This window comes from Schistocerca nitens, chromosome 1, assembly GCF_023898315.1.
Source record: "Schistocerca nitens isolate TAMUIC-IGC-003100 chromosome 1, iqSchNite1.1, whole genome shotgun sequence".
Classification (NCBI taxonomy): Eukaryota; Metazoa; Arthropoda; class Insecta; order Orthoptera; family Acrididae; genus Schistocerca; species Schistocerca nitens.
The window spans coordinates 874,254,532-874,273,008 of NC_064614.1; the positions used below are offsets into that span (position 1 = coordinate 874,254,532).

General features: G+C 43.0%; 1 protein-coding gene across 1 annotated transcript in view; it reads left to right on the top strand.

The window, feature by feature from the left end:
• LOC126210217 (uncharacterized) overlaps positions 1-18,477 on the top strand; it is a 196,635-nt gene that overhangs the window by 131,934 nt on the left and 46,224 nt on the right. Inside the window, exon 5 of the mRNA XM_049939435.1 lies at positions 10,426-10,645. Within this exon, the coding sequence (XP_049795392.1) occupies positions 10,426-10,645 (220 nt within the window). The remainder of the gene's footprint in view (positions 1-10,425; positions 10,646-18,477) is intronic.

Genomic DNA, 18,477 nt, shown 5'->3' on the forward strand with positions numbered 1-18,477 from the left:
GAGAGACTTTTCCAGTAGATCTTTGGAGGAGAAAGTGAGAGTTAAAGAGTTAGTTAGCCCTACTCTAAATTTAAATGGAACATGGCCAGGGTGTAGGACATGGCTCACCGTTTGGCCTCAGACTACGTGTGCAGAAGCAGGTACCTGACCCTTTCAAGTTCCTACAATATTTCGTCTGAATGGGCGGCAGTAAAATGAAAAGTACTGTCTAAATATTTACGAGTAGAGTATGAGAAACATTTGAGCGATATTCGACTTATTGGTGCTGTGACACAGTAATCAATCGTACTGACTGGTAGTTCGTCTGCTGCGTTTTGGTTCTGGCTGATACCAATCTTCTTTGCTCATTTTCTTAATTTTAGACTTCCATTCTTAGAAATTCCTCGAGTTCAATGTATACATCTAAAATTATATTCGATTCAGTTACAGTTACTACCCTGGTAAGTCGTAAATCAAAAGATTATAGAAAGCGGTAAAAGAAAAGCAATTGTGCGAGGAAATTTAGAAAGAAAGTGCATTAGGAGAGTAGGATCTATGGGTGTGGTGTTCACAATGCACTTTTTTGCTCTGATGTTTGCTATTCAGGAACAGAAGTACATGGAATACAGAGAGACTGAAAATTCTAGGAGAGATTAATGCATTAATACAAAACAGAGTGGTAATCATAAAGTGCACCATATGGAACTTTTGCTAAGAGTCCTGTTGTCTCTGCTATACTCCATGTCTTCCATGTAAGAATATTTGCATGTGGGAAAGCTTCAAGGCCACCATAATCACAATGATTGCCCCATACTACAGCAAGTGTGAGCCATGTACTACCTCCAAACACGGCTTGTACATCACATGTAAAGTTCAAACGGAGTCCACGAAATACGTTTGGACCGCCAATTAATTGTTGTTTATTGAACTGTCCAGAAAGATCAATGTCTGTCGCCTTCAAAGCACGATAGACAGGAACGCTGCGCCGCCAGCGACGACGGTAACCACGTCGCCGAGGCATTGCTGTGGCACGTTAATACAGGTAAACGTAGCAAGCCAACGCCCAGCGAGACACCCAGGGCTATGCGTCCGGTCTCCCCGACGTTCGCAGAGCGAATGACGCTCCGTGCTGCGGCTCAGCTGCAGCCAGCAGTCCTTATCGTGACGTCAACGTCCGGTCCATGCGCGCCAGTCTGGCGCCAGTGCGCCTTATCAGAGTGTTGCGCAAGCAGCAGGAAGTGATTTTTTGAGCAGCACGCTCCTAGTAATACTAGGGAGCGTGTTGCCCAGGCGTTATGAATCGCGCGCCACAGGCTACGTGACGTTGACGTCACGATAAGGACTGCTGGCTGCAGCTGAGCCGCAGCACGGAGCGTCATTCGCTCTGCGAACGCCGGGGAGTGCGGACGCAATTGCCCTGGGTGTCTCGCTGGGCGTTGGCTTGCTACGTTTACCTGTATTAACGTGCCACAGCAATGCCTCGGCGACGTGGTTACCGTCGTCGCTGGCGGCGCAGCGTTCCTGTCTATCGTGCTTTGAAGGCGATAGACATTGATCTTTCTGGACAGTTCAATAAACAACAATTAATTGGAGGTCCAAACGTATTTCGTGGACTCCGTTTGAACTTTACATGTGATGTACAAGCCGTGTTTGGAGGTAGTACATGGCTCACACTTGCTGTAGTATGGGGCAATCATTGTGATTATGGTGGCCTTGAAGCTTTCCCACATGCAAATATTCTTACATGGAAGACATGGAGTAAAGCAGAGACAACAGGACTCTTAGCAAAAGTTCCATATGGTACACTTGTTCCCAGTATGCCATTTGTGTTGAGTACTAGAAGGAAGAAGAAACTAAATGCCGATGAGTATCTGTTTATATGGGCTAAAGTTGGTCATGGAAATTGTAAAATAAAAATCAATGGTGACTGTATGTTATATTACAGACAATAAAGTTTGTCCTACTTCCGTCCCCGTCCTTACCTAATGCGAGCCTCTGCTCCGTCTCTAATGACTGCGCTGTCGACCGGACATCAAACTCTAATCTTTCTTCCTTCCTTCCTTCCTTAGTATAACTATTTTCTATACTGTATTCCACTTTGAGTAATAAAGAAATAAAAAGGGCTGGAGGTGGGACTCATTATTAAACCGCCTCGGGCTTTCCATTGTCTCCATAGCAGATAACTGATTGTCAAAGAGAATTCAAAAAAAAATTCGAAGTTTTAATTAAGCCGTTTGAGGAGGCACTGGAGATATCGAATCTTACTTCATATAATCCAGCTCATTTGACGGGATATTTCTTCAATAAGAATTTTTATGACTACTGTGAACCCAAACACTGACGTCGTTGCTGGCATGTTTAATCATCCTGAGGAAACATTAAGTCTAAATTTTAATTAGTCTTTGTGACTTGCAAACAACAGGATTATAATGTTTTCTCTCCGTCTCCTCACCCCCATTTCCCTCTTCCCATCATACAGTCCCATCATACAATACCTCACAAATATTATCTGTGATCTCTGCCTCGGAAACCGGTGAACGAATAGAATGAATGCTCTGTGATGACATTATTCCTAATATATCAAAGGAAGAAACTGTACAAGTACAGAATAAGAAAATGCTGACTTCTATTCCTATTAGCTGACAGCTTCAAATTTCCGTTTCGCTATTACTGTGTACTGTAGCACAGGACTGAAGAACTGAAATATCGACATACCCTAGTACTTACTAATTGTACATTTTATGTGCATGAGGTATCTACATCTACATCTTCATCTACGTAGATACTCCACGGCGGAGAGTACCCGTACCACTACCACTACTAGTCTTTTCCTTTCCTGTCCCACCCTCAAATAGAGCGAGGGAAAACCGACTGTCTATATACCTCCACATGTGCCCTAATTTATCGCATCGTATCTTTGTGGTCCTTAACCACCGTGTATGTTGTAGGTAGTAGAATCGTTGTACAGTCAGCTTCAAATCTCGGTTCTCTAAATTTTCTCAGTAGTGTTCCTCGAGAATAATATCACCTTCTCTCCAGATATTTGTATTTTAGTTCCTGACGCATGCCCATAACACGTGCGTGTTGTTCAAACCTACGAAAAACAAACCTAGCAGCCCGGCTCTGAACTGCTTCGATGTCTTCCTTCAATCTGACCTGCTGTGGATCCTAAACACTCGAGCAGTTCTCAATAACAGAAGACAGAAGTCTTTGAGCCAATGATGTATCTGTGAACTGTTCCATATGCTTGTACCTTCTTTAACAGCCTGCAATGAGGCACAGTGTCAAACGCTTTCCGGAAATTTTGAAACATGAAATGTGCCAGCTGCCCTTCGTCCATATTTCCCAGTATATCACGTGCGAAAACGAGAAGCTGAGCTTCGTACGAGAGAGGCTTTCTGAAATCATGCTGGTTCATGTACAGAAGATTCTCGCTCTCAAGAAAACTTATTATATTCGAACTGAGAATGTGTTCAAAGATTCTGCAGCAAACCGATGTTAGGGATATTGGTCTGTAGTTTTGAGGGTCTCTTCTTTTGCCATTCTTATATATTGGAATCACCTGCGCTTTTCTCCATCCGCTTGGGACTTCGCGCTGGGGAAGAGATTCGCGATAAATGCAAGCTGGGCAAGGGGCTACTGCCGTAGAATACTCTTTAAAAAAACGAATAGGTATGCCCAGGTGTTTTATTTATTTTCAACTCTTTCTGTTCGATGGTCAACCGACGGTATGGAAATGCTGTGTGGCTAGGGCCTCCCGTCGAGTGCAAGTCTTTGGAGTTGACGCCACTTCGGCGACTTGCGTGTCGACGGGGGTGAAACGATGATGATAAAGCCCACACAACACCCAGTCCCTGAGCGGAGAAAATCTCCGACCCACCTGGCAATCGAACGCGGCCCGTTAGGTATGACATTCATTCGCGTTTACCACTCAGGTACAAGAGCGGGCAAGCGACGGTTTGTTTGTACGATTGTACTGAGTGAACGATTTCTTGAACGAGAATTTTGTTTTGCTATCTTCAGCCGCCACACCAGAGTGGGCACCAAGTGACTGGATGGAAGCCTTAGACTCACTTAGCAATTTTACATAGGACCAGAATTTTTTCAGGCTCTCAGTAAGATCTTTTGGTAAGGTACGACGGGGTGATAGTTGTTGCATGCTTCGCGCGTAGTTCTTTCCACAGACGCACAATCTCTACTAAACTTTTCTTATCGTCATTTGCAAGTTCTGTTTTGAACCCGGAGTGCAACAATGTCTGCTTCTTCAGCATCTTCCGATTCTCTTTATTAAACCGTGGTGGGTCTTTCCCGTCCTTAATCCACTTACTAGGCACATAACTCTCCAGATTACTGTTTACAGTCTCTTTAAACGTTGCCCATAATTCCTCTGCGTCCATCCTATTGGAACTAAATGATGTCCGTTCAATGTGTAAGTGAGATGCTAACAAGTGCTTATCTGCTGTTTGTAGCAGAACCAACCTCCAAGCCCTCTTAATAAATTTATTAATTTTCGGACCACAGTCGCTAAAAAGACATCGTGATCGCTAATACCCCGTTTCTATACTGACGTTGTCAATAAGGTCCGGAATATTGTAGCTATAAGGTCCAATATATTTCTGTTTCCTGTAGGCTGCCGAACTAGCTGCTCAAGACTTTTTACAGAAAATGTTTTCAAAAGTACTTCGTACGGCTGTCTGTCTGTATCTCCATCAATAAATCCATATACATACCAGCTATAATCGGTAGGTTGAAGTCGCCTCCATCTACTATTACATCGTGTGGACATACACGCGATACTGACCGTAGACATTTTTCGAATTACACTAGCGCTGTAACAGCGGAATCGGGCGGCCGTTAAAAATATCCAACAATTAATTTGGTTTCACTTAGACCTGTTATACTCGACCACGTAATTTTATTCATATGGCTCAAATGGCTCTGAGCACTATGGGACTTAACATCTGAGGTCATCAGTCCCCTAGAACTTGGAAGTACTTAAACCTAACTAACCTAAGGACACCACAAACATCCATGCCCGAGGCAGGATTCGGACCTGCGAAAGTAGTGGTCGCGCGGTTCCAGACTGAAGCGCCTAGAACCGCTCGGCCACTCCGGCCGGCGATAGCTTTACTATCACTCTCTACTTTGACCTCGAATAAATATTTTTGTCATCTGCAATGAACACTCCCCTTTCTATGCTCTCTAGTCTGTCTTTGCGATATACATTCCATGATTCACTAAATACTCCAGAGCTCTCTAATTCTGGTCTCAGCCAAATCTCGGTCTCGAGAATAATTTGAGGGCGAGAACTTTCGTCGAGGGCAGTACATTCGGGAACTTTGCTACGAATACTTCGACAATTTACTCACAAAATTTTGACAGTCGACGTGTCTTTACTCTGAACGCGATTTGACTCCCTTGCTGCGTACCGACTGGCGAGTGTTCATCAGAGCACTTCAAACTGCCAGCTCCTCTAAAACACCCTCACGTGCACTCCACAAGTGCACTGCCACCCGAGTACCTTCTTCCTTTGTGTAGTGCACCAACGACATGTCGAGTGGGAGTCCTAGAAATCCCAAACCTATTACGCATATCTAGAAATTAGCAGCTAAGATCGTCACAGCGTCGCCGAATCCTTTGCTTGAGACCCTCCACTCTGCTCCAAACCAAAGGACCCCATCAACACTGCTGCAAATCACGAGCTTAGCTTTCGCCCCACGCTCGAGGCCAGCAGCCTTCACTGTTTCGGCCAGCCGCCTGTATGAACCGAGGATGGTCTCAGGATCCATGCGACAGGCGCCATTATCGCCCACGTGAAGCACGACTTGCTGGCGACTGTACCCTGCACGCTCGATGGCATTAGGCAAGGCCGCTTCCACATCTCGGATGAGGTTCTCCGGCAGATATACAGAGGGCACGTTGGCTTTCTTTCCAGCCCTGAATGCTATCTACCTAAGGGCCTTTTTAACGCGCCTAACGTTGGAGCTCCCGTTAATTAGCAAACACCTCCCCTTCGTGTGTCTGCTTGGCCCTGCTGAGGGAGCGGCCCCCTGTCCACTTACAGTGCGAATGGGCGAGGCCAAAAAGCCACTCTCCAAACCGGCTCTCTGCCTCCAGCAACATGAACGCGCTACCACCCACTCACTCTGCTTTGAGGACGTATCCATCGTGTCGGGTACACTACTAGCTGCCTCGGCAGCAGAGTTCGTGGGCGGAACCAGCAACACATGAGATCTTCCGTGCGACGTGCCAGGTTCTGTGCCACCGCAACACCCTGAGGCAGCAGCCAGAAGGTGATTGACAGTAGCCAAAAGCGCATTGAGCTGTCTCGTACTGCGGCCAACTCCTACTGCGTCCGAAGACAACATGCACACATCCGACCCAGCCTAGCAAGACTGACTGATGGAGAATACTACAAAAGCAGACAAAGTCTAAATATGAAACTTCACACCCTCCTGATGTGTCACTAATGGGCTCTGCTGTCTCAGTGAGCTATGTAGCTGGCCGTTCAGAAGAAATTAAACCTGCGTTACAGACTGCCTGAATTTACCTTTTCAAAATGTGAGCTTGCACCTCTTAAACAGAAAAACGAGCACGAAGTTTAAGAAATATGCTGTGAGGAAAACACAGGAAAACAAAAACCCTTAACTTGCCGTTCTATAGATTTTATTATTCGATGGCTGGAGCCTCACTGAAGATATGCTTAGAAAGTGACGCTAATTTTGTTTTTTTGCGTGTAGTATTAGTTCGATTCGTGCGATTTTTAAATTTTGCTGTTGGTAAGCATGTTTGAAAAGTATCTGCACAATTTTAGCCAAATCAGAAATTTAACCTGTTGTCAGTTATCAGAAATTTTGCATGTGTTTTAGTTGTATTGACGATTATTTATTTTGTATAATGACGAAGAAGATTTTTGACTCAACTTCTAGGTCAAAAGCGCCCGATTCTTATAATAACGACTGAGAGAATTTGTATTACACTGCGTTACAAGAAAGTAATAAAGTGCAGCTTGACCGTGTTTGGGAGCCTTACTCCCACAGTAGATAGTAAGTCCATTATGTACTAAATTTACTCAGATTTCTACCGGATTTCCAGGGTTACGCTGTAATAAAAATTGCACAAAAATTTTTCGTTAACGTGTTAAAGGTATAAGGCAAGAACAATGGATGTATCATTAGTGAAAGATATCAAGATTGTAACATTACAGAAGTAGAATAAAGTATAGGGACTAGAACTGCACCAAGTGTTATTAAATGTTATGAACTTTATACAACTTTTACTTTAATACTTTTACAATAAGGCCTTACGACTTAATACAGCCGGCCGCGGTGGTCTAGCGGTTCTGGCGCTGCAGTCCGGAACCGCGGGACTGCTACAGTCACAGGTTCGAATCCTGCCTCGGGCATGGGTGTGTGTGATGTCCTTAGGTTAGTTAGGTTTAAGTAGTTCTAAGTTCTAGGGGACTTATGACCTAAGATATTGAGTTCCATAGTGCTCAGAGCCATTTGAACCATTTGACTTAATACTTTCAAAGTCTCACGATTTGAATATCTTACGATACTAATTCAGGTAAGCTACTTTATTTGCACTTTTATAACCTTAATTTTGTCCCCCTTTCACAGTTTTAGGCTTCCATTCAGGTACTTTAACAGGTTTTTTATAGAATTGACTTTTTGCAATTGTAAAACCCTCTCTTGTTAAACCCATAGCATCCATGCCACTATCGACCCCCCCCCCCCCCCACGCTGTCCCAGTACTTACCTTCTTTTCCGGATCACAATCCCACCATCACACTATTTTATAATTTCACTGTTTTAAGCCGTTTACAGATCGTATTTCCATTGTTCTACACTATTAATGTTTCAAAGAGCTATTTTTACATAATTGAAGCTACTGTAATTTTAGCACCACCCCTCATATTAAGCTCATGACATCCTCACCACCCCCTCCTTCCTTCCTTCCCCTTCCCCCAATCATCCCCAAGCCATTCCCCCGCACCCCTCCGCTACCTTCACCATAAACCTATTTCAAACACTGACCGCAGTTGCGAAACACAGTACTGTGATATGTGCTTCTGAGTGGACAACATGGGTTGCTGACGCAGCCACCTAAGTAATATCTGCCTTTATGTACAATTCTTTTCAACCTATTGTAAAATATTACATGGTACATACTCAGTTTTGCTTTGTTTTGGATCTGAAAACGATCCAAATGGATCGGAACACGTAATCTAATTAAAAACGTGTAAACACACGGTGACAGCTGGCAAAATTTATATAAAGTAAACACACACAACCATCACACCGTGAAAGTGAGGTGTCAATCGAAATGTTTTCGAAAACGCCGAAATTCGGACATCTGGTGTACGCATACCAACGAAGTACAACTCGAGGATGGCCAATATGGAATAATAATATCACAAAATTAAGTAGTAATTTAACCTAAACGAAACTTCCGTACCGAAAAGTTGATTCTTACCACACAATAAGAGAACAACGAAGCAAATGCTGTATTGTTGTAACATATCGAGAATCATTTGTTACGTGACAGTTTTTCCGTAACTGCTCCATGTCCAAAATTGCTTACCCAAAGTAAATTGAAATTACTGACGTCGCATGACAATATAAAAGTTAATGAAACAAACATCAATGACTGCGAAACTAATAAGTACTTTTTAACTTCATTTCTCTTTGGTGAAAGATATACGTAAAGTTTCTCTGGAAGCGTGGGAACGTGAGGGGCACAAGTGTGCAATGGCTAGCAAATAGTAAAAATGTCTCTATCTATAAATCCTGAGACAGGTATTCTGGACGAATGGCAGTTGTCCCACATGCACGTAACACCTCGCAGAACGCTGATGGCGACTTTCACTGGGCCGTAAATCGCAACTGTGAGAAGTTGAGGAAATAATGCTCGCGAAAAAGTTATGAGTTTGCAAGAGGGCGGGAAACACGACGCACTCAGGCTGAGAAGAATCTGCTAGGCTCAAATTAGATCAGCTGGAGTGGTTGTTTACACTTTCTAACACAGACGTGGGTCCACTCACCAAAACTATTTTTCAGCAGAAAGGAAGACCGTGAGTGTGTAAATGCAGCCCTTGTCTTTGGCAGAAACGGGAAACCAATCTCAAGGTGGGAGAGAAGCTCTGCTTCCTGTCCCCCTCTGAGTTGGAGTACTGATTAATCAGAGCAGATTTCTGAGGAAATTGGAAATACCTGTTGTTGTTGTAAACTTCGCGTTGGTCAGAACTTGGAAGATAATCAGCAATTGGCTGAAAAGAATCCAGTGCTAGCAGAACCACAAAGAATTTTTGAGTGGGATAATAGACGGGAAAGATCGTCTTAGGATGACATAGAGGCGATGAACGATCATAGAGCTGCAGAGAAGCAACACTACGCCTTTGAACTCTAGATAATCAAGACTTCATCTTAGATCTGCAAAGAGTAAGGACTCCCTCCCAGTTTGTAGATGCCGGGGCTGGACTTAAGCCTTTCAGCTATTACTGAAACCATCCTCTGCACCTCAATCTTAGAGAAGTGGTAAGAATTGGCCACATTTAGGAAGAATCGTGATGAGTGGACGACGAAGTTATTTGTACCAAATGAGAGCAATGCTTTTCTTAATTAATTAAACAGTCTGCTAGTTGAACTTAAGATGTGCTTAGGCAAGGGCGCTGGTGCTTACATATACTTTTCTAGCTTCTTTTCACTAATCTATTGAATAATTATGCAATCACTGGTCGTATAGTTTCCAATTACACACTCCTGTACCGAAGTCTATCATGTTTCTTTTATAATGCATTCGAAACTTTATGTACCTTATTATTATGAATTGCCTGGTCCGCTGGAATTCAAGTAATTTATTTTAGAAAAGAAAGGAGATTTTAGTGTGACATTTAGTTTCATTTGGTAGAACGAAGAAATCTCTTTCTATTATTGTGTCTGTACGAGCTACGGTACCCGTATTTCATGTTAGATTGGGCCACACGTATTTTAATTCAGATGCTTATTAGTTTCTGTTGAGTGGCGTTTTTCTTAATGTTTTCACTTGATAATATGAAGAGCAGTCTGTTCACTGTATAGGTCACTGGGTTCAGACCTTATTAGCGTCTCACGCGTATGCTAAGTGCTCAACCGCAGACTCACACATTACATAACGCAATTATTGTATACATGAAAGAAACATGTGTTACGGGCCAATGAAGATGCTTCATAAATAAAAAAAATTTAACACAAATGCCACAAAAGAAACAGCCTTCTTTTGGTGAAATAGACAGCCCACATCGAATGTACAAGAAGGTGTCTCAGTATTACTCTGTTCCTCTTAATGAATACTGATGATACTGCAAGTCTACGGCACAGTAGTTGCTATGCCTAATGAATGTAGGGACGGATGCTCTGTAGTGCCACTTGGACCTCAGTGTTTCAAGACGGCTTTGTGTTGCAGGGTGTGGGACCAGTGCAACGTGGTGCAGGACTACCTGACGGTCTACGACGGCTCCTCGACGACGGACCCGGTGCTGGTGCGGCTGTGCGGCGGCGACGCGGTGCCCGACATCGTCAGCAGCGGGCCCAACATGCTGCTGGAGTTCCACACCTCGCCCTACGACAACCCCTTCCACCCCGTGCCGCTCAGCTACCTGCCGGGCTTCGAACTGGACGTGCAGGTACCGCGCCATTTTCTAATTGAATCTGAAACTGACAACGTATGTGTAAGCAGGCATCGTGCATAATCTAGGGTGTTAATAAACCCATTCAGCTGCATTTAGTTCTTTATTTTTCGATCTCTATCGGTTTCACGGCACTAAAGGCCACATCGTCAAGTTAACATCTATATAACATTAAACCGAGAAGCAATGACAAGCTTGAGAGAACCACTAATCAGTTAATTTTCTAAAATAATTTTTGAATACTTAAAAAAATAAATAAACAATTAAACCTTTCAAATGAGGATATTAAAATATACTATGTGATCAAAGGTATCCGAACAACTGACTGCAAATGACTTACAAGTTCGTGGCGCCCTCCATCGGTAATGCTCGAATTCAATATGGTGTTGCCCAGCCCTAACCTTGATGACAGGGTTCAATCACGTGTTGGAAGGTTTCTTGGGGAATGGCAGCCCATTCTTCACGGAGTGCTGCACTGAAGAGAGGTATCGATGTCGATCGGTAAGGCCTGGCACGAAGTCGGATTGGATAGGATTGTTTGGGGGAAGGAGACCAGACAGTGAGGTCATCGTTCTCATCGGATTAGGGAAGGACGGGGAAGGAACTCGGCCGTGCCCTTTCAAAGGAACCATCACGACATTTGCCTGGAGTGATTTAGGGAAATCACGGAAAACATAAATCAGGATGGCCGGACGCGGGATTGAACCGTAGTCCACGAAGTCGGCATTCCAAAAATCCCACAGGTGTTCTACAGGATTCAGGTCAGGACTCCGTGCAGGCCAGTCCTTTACAGGCATGTTATTTCTGTGTAACCACTCCGCCACATCCCCTTGCATTATGAACAGGTGCTCCATTGTGTTGAAAGATGCAATCACCATCCCCGAATTGCTCTTCAACAATGGGAAGCAAGAAGCTGTTTAAAACACCAATGAAGGCTTGTGCTGTGATAGTGCCAGGCAAAACAAAAGGTGTGCAAGGCCCCCCCCCCCATGAAAAACATTACCACACCATAACACCACCGCCTCCGAATTTTACTGTTGGCACTACACACGCTGGCAGATGACGTTCACCGGGCATTCGCCATACCAATTCCCTGCCATCGGACAGCCACACAACCTTTTTTCCACTGTCCAAAGGTCCAATGTTTACGCTCCTTAAACCAAGCGATGTGTCGTTTGGCATTTACCGGCGTGATGTGCGGCTTATGAGCAGCCCCTCGACCATGAAATCCAAATTCTCTTCATCCCGCCTAACTTTTATACTACTTGCGGTGCACCCTGATGCAGTTTGGAATTCCTGTGTGATGGTCTGGTTAGATGTCTGTCTATTACACATTACGACCCTCTTCAACTGTCGGCGGTCTCTGTCAATCAACAGACGAGGCTGGCCTGTACGCTTTCGTACTGTGCGTGTCCCTTCACGTTTCCACTTTACTATCACATCGGAAACAGTGGACCTAGGAATGCTTAGGAGTGTGGAAATCTCGCGTACAGTCGTATGACACAAGTGACACCCAATCACCTGACCACGTTCGAAATCCGTGAGTTCCGCAGAACTCCCCATTCAGCTCTCTCTCGACGTCTAATGGCTACTGAGGTCGCTGATATGGAGTATCTGGCAGTAGCTGGCAGCACAATGCACTTAATATGAAAAACGTATGTTTTTGGGGGCGTCCGGATACTTTTAATCACATAATGTATTTGTACTCACATAACTATAACATTAGAAATAAAAAGCTCGGAAATTTGTACGCAACATTCGTTATCCGTCAGAACAAAATAATGGTAAAAGGTGGTATGTCATTCAATAAAACAGACGGACTCCAATCCAACATGGTGGATGGGTGCTAAGAAAATTATACCACAGTGACGGGTTTGGTCCAAGTTGAACATTCCTGCATTTTATTGCAACCACTTCTCGGTTTTTCATGACAGCCGCAAATTAGGTGTTTATAGTTTTTCGTTTATTTTCACGCTACCACAGGATCACTATGGTACAATTTTTTAGGACCTATCCACCAGATTGGATTGAAATCCGACTGTTTTATTCCACGATATACCGCCTTGTAATGGTGTTTTGTTCAAACAGGCAACGAGTATTGAGTACAGAGTTCCGAGATTTTTTGATCTAATGCTTGAGTTATGTGAGTTCAAATATTCTAATATTCTCATGTAAACGTTTTAATAGTTTATTTTTAGTTTTAAAAACTTAAAAATTAATTTAAAAAAATTAACATTTCAGTGAATGTCTCAGGGTTACTATTGCTTCTACTTTTATTGTTATATCGATGTTCACCTGAACATGTGGCCTTTAGTGTCACAAAAGCGGTAGTGATCTAAAAATTAACGACTAAACCGATATGAAGCGGTTTATTAATACCCAAGATGATCATCCATTGCTGTGGTCGGCTTACCTACAAGGTTGTCTGCATTGTTCAAAATGATCTAATGAATATTGAAATACTTTACATTACAGGAATGTATTGGTTCCGACGTGACAAACCTCTAAGTTTACACATGTACATAAATACAGAGAAATACAGAAAACGGAGAATATAGTTTGCATTGTGCTGTGGTGAAGCGAAGGCAAATAATTACGAAAATAGAAGCACAGTAACGCTGGAAAGAAGATGCGCGTTTCATTATTACAGAAACTGAAATTTTTGACCAAATAAAAGTAATAGCACTCTTTAGCATTACAATAAATTATATTTTGATGGTTCGGCGTTTTAAATTGAATGTTTTACCAGCTAAAAGCTAAGAGTAGTTGTTTAAATTTAATGAGATGTTAATGCATAACGGTGCCCCAGGTCAAGAGAAAAAGCGTGAGCGGGCCAAGTTAGAAAACAGTGAACTGCAGGGGTGGACGCAATGTGAACAGCTTAAAAAAAGTCTTCTTTGCTAACATCTGAACGCAGCTACGAAATTGCCTTGACACGAAGCTACTAATAACGGGGTGGATTTACATTAGTAAAGCATACAGTTTAATATTTCGAAGATGTTAAAATATTATTCCTTTTAATGCTAAAGGTTGCCAATATTTCAATGTATCAAAATATGACATACCCTTTTATCACTAAGGGGTTTTCTGCTTTCGTAATTATTTGACTTTGCTTCATCACAGCACAGTATAAGCTATATTTTCTTTTTCTATATTTTTCAGAATCTACTGGAAAATGGCTTCAATTTCAAAGCCGAAACCGTTCATGGGGTAAAGTAAAGACCACTTCACTAACATGAGTGGTTAGACATCAGGACAGCATAGCAGGGCGCTTGAGTTGCCCGCGATGTTGCCTGCGGCCACGTTCGTATTTATCTCAGTGTCGTGATTATAGCAGTACAACAATACAATGAGTACTAACGACAGAAACAACATGTTCATAGTATCTGTAGGAGCTCCATGTCTTGCTGCCAAAGAAATCAGTCTTAAAGACCAATCTTGTGTTACACAAAAATGCCATCTAATGGAAAAGTCAAAATAGTTAGCTTGTAAAAAGTATGTTGTGAAGAAAAACAAATAAACTTACGCTATTATGCGTGATATTTGAGACATTACATCACATACGACTTTGCATATCAACTGTTATGTTGCAAAACAGACGTGTTGTTTTCCTATGCTTATATGTGAGTGAAATTTTATTTTTGATTTATGTCACTTTGAAACCAGTTCGCACTTCATGTTCAACTTTCTTCTGAGCGTACGTTAATCTAACATTCCAACTTCTTTCAAAAAACTAAAGGCTGCCCCACACTTTCAAATAACATCAGCAGACGACATAAAAGTGGTTGATGGACTGTAGTTCGATAGAGGCACAACATAGCGACAAAGAAGCAAATAAAGAGTAATTTTTCCACTGCATAGTGTTGTAGCGCCGCAAAGTAATACATTGCATAGTTTGACAGCACTTATAAACGGTACGAAAGGTACCAAATTCTGTCCAGTTCAGTAGAAACAGCTGGGGCGGGGGGGGGGGGGGTGGAGGGGGGGGGGGGAAGGTCTAGGAGGTACAGGGACCAGTAAAAAGAGAATAAAACACAGGCATAAGGTAATAAGCAAAGAACACATTCTTTTCTTTATTAAAAGTCTGTTAACTTTACGCATGTAATCTTACTGAGAACCGTTTAAGTTCTATTTTCATCTTGATCCTTATCAAAGCAGACTATTGACCAATCGTTGCAGGAGGTAATCTAGTGCAGTCAACGAGAGTTTTTCCCAACAAAGGCCATATTTGTGAATAATGTTTCATTAGCAAGAAATTGTGTCGTCATCCATAGATGTATGGTGCATTGGCGCAAAATTACGTAGTTCCTCCAGCAGCTGAACAAGGCGTCAACACCTCTCACAAATAGTGGAATCTGAGACACATCCGTTAAATCCATTAGTTGAGATTAGATTACATTTAGTTTTCGTTCCATAGACCCAAAAAAGAGATGATTCTTGTGGGTGTGGAACTTGTCAGAAAGTATATCATAACAAAATAAAACATTTGAATACAATAGTTACCACCCTGATCAGGAGATTGTCGAAACAGGTGAACAGAGTGCGGTGAAATGGAACAGCTAATATTTACAGAATGAACACGCGGTCAGAATGAAACATTGTTATGAACTATTAATAAATTTATCATACACAAAAGACATAATCTTGACTGCTGTAACCAAGTGTTGTCAAATCTGAAATCTAACAGACATTTTTACTTACTATCTTGACAGTCTCTGTTAAGATATTCATCTATAGAGTAGAAGGAGTCTCCTATCAAGAAGGTTTTCAAACATCATTTAAACTGTTCTTTATCTGAAACAAAGTTTTTAATGGTTGCTAGCAATTTATTGAAAATGTGAGTTCCTAAATATTGGAACCCTTTTTGAACCAAGGTAAATAAATTTAGGTCTTGATGTAGATTGTTATTCCTAGTATTCATACTATGTATTGAGCTATTAATTGGAAATAGAGACGTATTACTTGTAACAAATTTCATTAAGGAATACATATAATGAGAAGCAGTGGTTAGAATACAAAGTTCCTTGAACAGGATGCTACCAGATGTTCTTGAATTTACACCACAAATTCTTCTTATCATACGCTTTTGCACCGTAAAAACTTTTGCTCGGTTTCATGAGTTGCCCCAGAATATGATCACATATGACACAATAGAATGAAAGTAAGCGAATTATGCAAGTTTTTTTATATTTATATCTTCTACATCTGACATCATTTTTGCTGCAAATACAGTCAAGCCAAACAGGGAAAAACCAAGTGTTCAGATCAATCTCTGAGTTACGTTTCCACGCCTTCGCCACTGCTTGATGAGGCTGCAAGCTATACTCCATGAAAGAGGAATTGTTTTCTAACCCTGAAGAATCCTTGATCAAAACTGTTGCGGCAGCAAGAAGACACTCTTTGACAAATTCTCCTTCGCTGAAGGGTCACACTGTTTCGGCCATTTTAGAGCCGTATGTGTGGTCGCTCTCCGTACACCATCGTTGTCGTTGGCATACTTCTCTTCCTGTAAGTATAATGCAAGGAAGAAATAAAATCTCCGGCAAAAATCACAGAATTCTTCATAAAAAGTAGTATCATTTTCAAGAAATGTCCTATATGGATATGAACTTTCTTCTTTCCCTCTTTCCTGTTTTAGCTCCAGAATAATAACGGTAACAAAGTGATCACGAATTTCTCACGAATGAGTTGAAAATGTCGCTTCACTCTGTACTTCTTTCACACCGATAAAACAGCGTTACAGAACAGGCAGTGAGGGCCGGTTTTTGTTTCAATAAAAAACTAATATTATTCCCATTGTGGATTGAAACGTAGGGGTCGGACCGATTGTCTTTTTGAGCGCCTTAACTCCTCCTCACTAATTTTGTCCTGTCATGAACGCAACGCCAAAACATTTCGACACTGATAACAAACACTGTCTACACGAAGTAAGCAGCCCAGTCTTGCCGAATACGAATCCGTAACAAACGGGTTATGTTAGTAGAGAGGTGGTGAGGGAACTGGTGGATGACAGCGCCCGCGAGCAAGCGGTGTGGGCACTCAGCGGCGCCCGCGCCCACAACAGTGCAAGAGCTACACCTGCTCTACACAGTTTTCATACTGTTCTTCAGACTTCAATGTGTGGCACGATATAAGACGTACCTGATATTTCTACAGAAAGGGGTAGAGGCAGTCTTAGAATCACTACACATCAGTGAAGAAAATGGTTTCAACACTAAGAAGCTGTTTCCATCCCAGAACATATGGCCGAAACATGTAACTTAAGGTGCAAATAGCTTCGTAATTTAGTATGACTAAAACAAACAAATATGGTGCATGGTGTTTTGCTAGAACTCATCTCTCCATTACGTCCCATAAAGGTTGGATGAGATTCATGTCGACCTACCTGGATGGCCAGATCATTCGCTAGGATTGTTAAGAATTTTCTTCAAACCAGTCGCAAGTAATTGTGCCCCAGTGACATGGCGCAATGTCAAAATTCCTTTGTTGTTTGTGAACATGATATCCATGAATGCCTGCAAATGGTCTCCAGGTAGCCGAAAATAATCGTTTCCAGTCAATGACCGTTTCACTTGGACTAGAAGACCCAGTTCACTGCACATAGATAGACCCCGTATACCGTTAAGAGCCAATACCAGCTTGGAAAGATCCCTTTTGACAACGTGGATCCATGGCTCCATGGGGTCAGCACCACACTCTTACCCTACCATCAGCTCTTACCAATTGAAATCGGGACTCACCTGACCAAGCAATGGTTTTTCAGTCGTCCAGGATCCAGTAGATACGGTCAGGAGCCCAGGAGAGGAGCTGCAGGTAATGTAGTTCTATTAGCAAAGACACTCGCATCGGTCGTCTGCTTCCTTAGCCCATTAACGCCAAATTTCGCTGCACTGTCCTAATGGATACGTAAGTTGTACGTCCCACATTGGTTATCTGACGTCGTGTTGCTTGTCTGTTAGCACTGTCAACTATATGCAAACGCCGCTGCTGTCGATCGTTAAGTGTGGCCGTTGTCCACTGCTTTGTCCGTTGTGAGAGACAGTTCCTGAAATTTCGTCTTCTCGGCACCCTCTTGACACTATGAATCTCGAAATATTGGTTACCCTAAAGATTCCGGAAATGGAATGTTCCATTCGTCTAGCTCCAATTACCATCCCGCGCTCAGTGACTCGTCGTGCGGCCTAGATCACGTCTGAGAAAGTGACAGCTCCGCCAATGCATTACCCTTTTGTACCTTGTGTAAATGTGATCACTAAATGTGTATTTGTCACGCTTGAAGTTTTCATTGCAGGTGATTAATTATCACACGCCGACTACTACCTGGTCTTCTCGCTGTTTAGCTCTTGTACTCGAGCCACGACCTACTCGCTTCCCTACTCTCGAGTAGCTGCCAAGGCCACAAGAAACGAGCGAGCTTGATAGGCATACTGACTGCCTCTCCCGCGTAAAATGTTACAGGCAGTTTGCTTCCTCTGCGTTGAGACACATGTTCGAATAATAACACTGAGGTATCTGCCATATTTTCGTCACAAGACGGCTCTGGCCCTACGCGCGAGAAGCTGAGCTTCTTGTTAACTGGCTGCACTTGACTCCAGCTCGTTGGCCTCGTGTTAGGGCAGAGCACACCGTGGAGCCATTTGCTACGCACGTCTTCCATGACGCCGGTATGTGCGCACATTCTGCTCCTCCGGATGCCCCTGTCGGCCGCAAGAGGTGTGGCGAGGCATTACTGGCGGCGCGGCGCGGCGCGGCGCGGGCCCTGCAGGTGCAGCGCGGCCGGGGTGAATAATGCACCGCGCCCGCTGCAGAGTGGCGCGTGCAATATGCAT